The sequence below is a fragment of the Odontomachus brunneus genome, unplaced genomic scaffold, assembly GCF_010583005.1.
Source record: "Odontomachus brunneus isolate Ranch 3 - 2012 unplaced genomic scaffold, Obru_v1 Obru_scaffold_024, whole genome shotgun sequence".
Taxonomy (NCBI): Eukaryota; Metazoa; Arthropoda; class Insecta; order Hymenoptera; family Formicidae; genus Odontomachus; species Odontomachus brunneus.
Window position 1 is genome coordinate 2,094,369 of NW_022639474.1, and position 3,724 is coordinate 2,098,092.

The 3,724-nt window shown below is 40.0% G+C and overlaps 1 protein-coding gene across 14 annotated transcripts in view; it reads right to left on the reverse strand.

Moving 5' to 3' along the window:
• LOC116842325 (protein unc-80 homolog) overlaps positions 1-3,724 on the reverse strand; it is a 38,341-nt gene that overhangs the window by 9,545 nt on the left and 25,072 nt on the right. For all 14 annotated transcript variants that reach the window (XM_032811371.1, XM_032811374.1, XM_032811375.1 and 11 more), the window contains 5 exons: positions 3,498-3,646; positions 2,411-2,735; positions 1,822-2,142; positions 1,413-1,671; positions 1,138-1,347 (listed from right to left, as the gene is read on the reverse strand). In XM_032811371.1, the coding sequence (XP_032667262.1) occupies positions 1,138-1,347; positions 1,413-1,671; positions 1,822-2,142; positions 2,411-2,735; positions 3,498-3,646 (1,264 nt within the window). The remainder of the gene's footprint in view (positions 1-1,137; positions 1,348-1,412; positions 1,672-1,821; positions 2,143-2,410; positions 2,736-3,497; positions 3,647-3,724) is intronic.

Below are 3,724 nucleotides of genomic sequence, written 5' to 3' on the forward strand. Positions count from 1 at the left end.
CTTATAATTAAACTTATTGATTTGTGCTTTTGGAACAATGTTTGGAACAACTAGAACAATCTATATCGGTATCGGAATGCTTTATTTTCAAAAAATGGGGTGCCAGGTTAAAAACATTTTTTTCATTTTTTGGACTTATAATTCAACTTACGGATTTGTCCTTTTGGAACAATGTTTGGAACAACTAGAACAATCTATTGCGGTATCAGAATGTTCGATTTTCGAAAAGTGGGGTGCCAGCTCAAAAAATCATTTTTTTTGTTTTATTCAAAAACCGTTTCGAATGAAGCAATATCACTTTGGAACAATGTGGTACAAAGTCAGAACAATCTGGAACAACTTTCAAAATTATAAATTTCAAAAAGTGGGGTGCCAACTTTATACACTCAACACCGCAGGAGAAAATTCGGCCTACTCCAGCGAACACCAGCCGACAGCTGCAGGAATAAAAGCTACAGTCCGACATCACGAAGAGGAAACGTCAAACGACGCTGGCACAACCAATATTCATAAAACAACCAAGCGTCTACGTATAACCGCGGACGAGCAGATAATAACGATCGATATTAAAATCATACACCTCAAACCTGAGAAAACTTGCGCCGAACCGCCTACCGTAAAAATAAAATCGGGAAACAGATCGCGTTCGACCGAACACCCGTCATTGTTCATATATCGAGAAGAAGAACTATCAAAGTACCCGGCCAGGATATCCAGGCAACACGTGGATGGAAAACTGAAAATTCCGCTTCCACAGTTCAGGCGACGTATGTTCCATCCGTTAAGTGTAAATGTCCGGGACGTACACTTTAAAGCGAGGGAGTGGTGTAACGATCTGTGCTAAAACACGCACCGCGCAAAATCAATAGGAAAACGAATAAAATCAATAGAAAAACGAGCTGAGACGACAACACCCGAACGCCCGCGGAAACATCCGAAAATCGCGAAAAGCAAAAAGCGACGAGATGAGACGACAAGACCCGAACGTCCGCGAAAACATCCGAAAACCGCGAAAAACAAAAGGCGACGAGATGAGACTTGCACGCTCGCTCAATCGCGAATACCGGACGAGTAGAGCTATCAGTAGCGACTCCGAGTACTTTTTTTAATATTGCTCTATTCTGACATAGATCTTACCCAGAAATGCTACTTGGTACAACGTCAATGACGTTTTCGTCAAAGTTCTCGGATCTCGCGCAGCGAACGTTAGACTGCCGGTTCTCATGTCCGTGGTGGTTTTCAAGGTTTGCGCTGTCAGTGGCACCGTCTTCACTCCCGGCGGCCAAAGGGTGTTCAATACCGCCGTTAGAGCGAAACTGATGTCCGACAGCCTGAACTTCGGCACGTCTACGACATTAATTCGAGATAATGCAAATAATTTGTAATGTCGCCTTCTCGAACGATGCTCTTACCTTTTCTTCCAGTCCCGACACGCAGGAATAATGGTATCAATAAGTTCAGAAGCGTATTCTCCGTGCGAGTCTGAGAAGCGAACATGCTCTGGCCACCGAGAACGTTTTCCAAGGAATATCCTTCGCCGAAGGATATCACGTGCAAAGCGATCAAACGCAATACTGTCGAGCAAAAGTGCTGAGGCGGTATCTTGCTCATTAAGGCGGCTGCGGAAGCTGACGTAACGTCTTCGGGTGGAGTATCGCCAACAATCAAAGCCTAAAAATTGACAACGATATGTAACTTCTAAATATAAATGCATAACAAATACAGAATTAACATTCTTCAAGACCAAAGAACGCGACTACGTCTAAAATATTGGTGAATCATATTGCTGGTAAGATGGAAAATAGCAATGCTAATATTCACCTGACATGTGTTTAACAGCGTCTTCAGGTACTGGAAGTGCGCGATGTACGGACATCTCAACAGAGTCTCGTAAACTCCTTTCAGAAGATCACTGGCGGCGGCCCAATCAGTATTCCTTCTGATCGATGCTTTTTTGTGTATCTTGCTGAAAGTTTTATCCAATCTCCTGAGGATTATCATCAGCGCCGGTCTCATGTCGTCAGCCGACCACTCGGTCGAAGGAAGTATGTCGTTCATGTATCTTCTTAGACCGCGGCAACCCATAGTGGTCGGGTCGTACGGCGAGATCTTCAAGAGACTGTGCGCGATATCGGCTAGTCGCTACACGAAGAATCGCAATCGTTACTTCCAGTTGCGCTAGTTATTAATTGTCTATTGGATGCATTGTACACAGTGATAAATTAATTGTTAATAACAAGTATATGGTGCTCTCTTAAAATGAATCAGTGAACAGTCACTGATATTAGTTATAAGTATAACACTGAGCAGTTTCAACGCAACACTTATAACTGCAAATCAGTGTATATTCACTGTTTTCAGTGATGTTCACTTATTCATTTTAAGAGAGTTTGTAGAGTCGTTAAATTACCACGTGACACTTCGAATCCAGCAGCTCGATGGTCTTCCCGTCCTGAGATTTCTTGTTGAGTTCAATCAGACGAGCGGAGCAACGTGTGACGAAGTCCCCGACCATGTTCAGTAAAGTGTCGCGCGGTCTCCTAAATTCGTACTTGTGGAAATTTTCCGCGTCCTCGTTGTCTCGATCGTAGAAATTTCGAATCTTCGAATGTTCCATGTACTTCACGTGGGTATCCTCCTCGAAGTCGAAACCCGGTGAGTACGGACCTTTGCCGTAGTTTCTTTGACTGGAGCCCTTGTGTTCGGGACTCAATTTCTGAGGACCGTTGTAATATCTATAAAAGTCAAGAAAGCGTTGATCTCTCATTAAGTAACTGAGAAAAAAAAGAACACAGTAAAAGTACCAACTATCGGTAACATAACTTTTATTTTTTACTAATTTAGCACAGATTTAAAATATTTCGATTGGAATCTCGGCTAAAGAAATTTAAAATAATTCGTGTCTCAGCTATGCCCATCTTGTTAAAATTATTTAATTATATATTTTATTCAATTTTATTTCTTATGTGTTTTTGTTGCACTTGTTGGTAATAGGAGTGAGAATATTAAAAAGTTGTAAACTGCTCGTGAAACTCAAAGTGGACCAAAATGGAAAAATATGACCTAAATATTTTTTGTACTTCTACATTTGTGCCAGATTAGAAAAAAATCGGAGTGTACCTTTTTGGTAGGTTTACTTATAAGAGAAAAAAAATGTTTGTAGCATTCTCTCTTGTCAAGAAAATCTTTATTCTATAATATTTAACTATTCGGAAAAACGACATTAAATTAATATAGATCTCGTATACTTATATATAATTCACTAGTGCACATCATGCATGCAAGGAAAAGAGAAAGGAGGAGAGGTCACACCACCATGGTTAAAAATCTCTTTGTCTCAGTGAAGTCGGGTTAGTTAACTTGCTGAGATGGTTAAATCCACCAAAAATATTACAGAATTAAATAATATACCATAGAACAAAGCAGAAATAAGTATAACGGTTCAAAATAAAAAAGCTGTAGGCTTATAAAGTAAAAAAAAAATGTTTCATACATACTTCGTTAACGCCTCAGAATTGTTAACCAATGTCTTAACAGCGATGGCTAATTGATTTATTATTTCTTTCTCTGTCTTGTCTTCTTGCCTTTTGTACGTAGGAGATTGGATTTGTTGGACGTAACATGGTAGTATCGCCTCTAGTATTATCTATAACGGAAAAAACGTGATGTTAGCGCGAACTTAGCGCACCTTTTTTTAAAAATCTATTTTTTTGTATTTAATGAC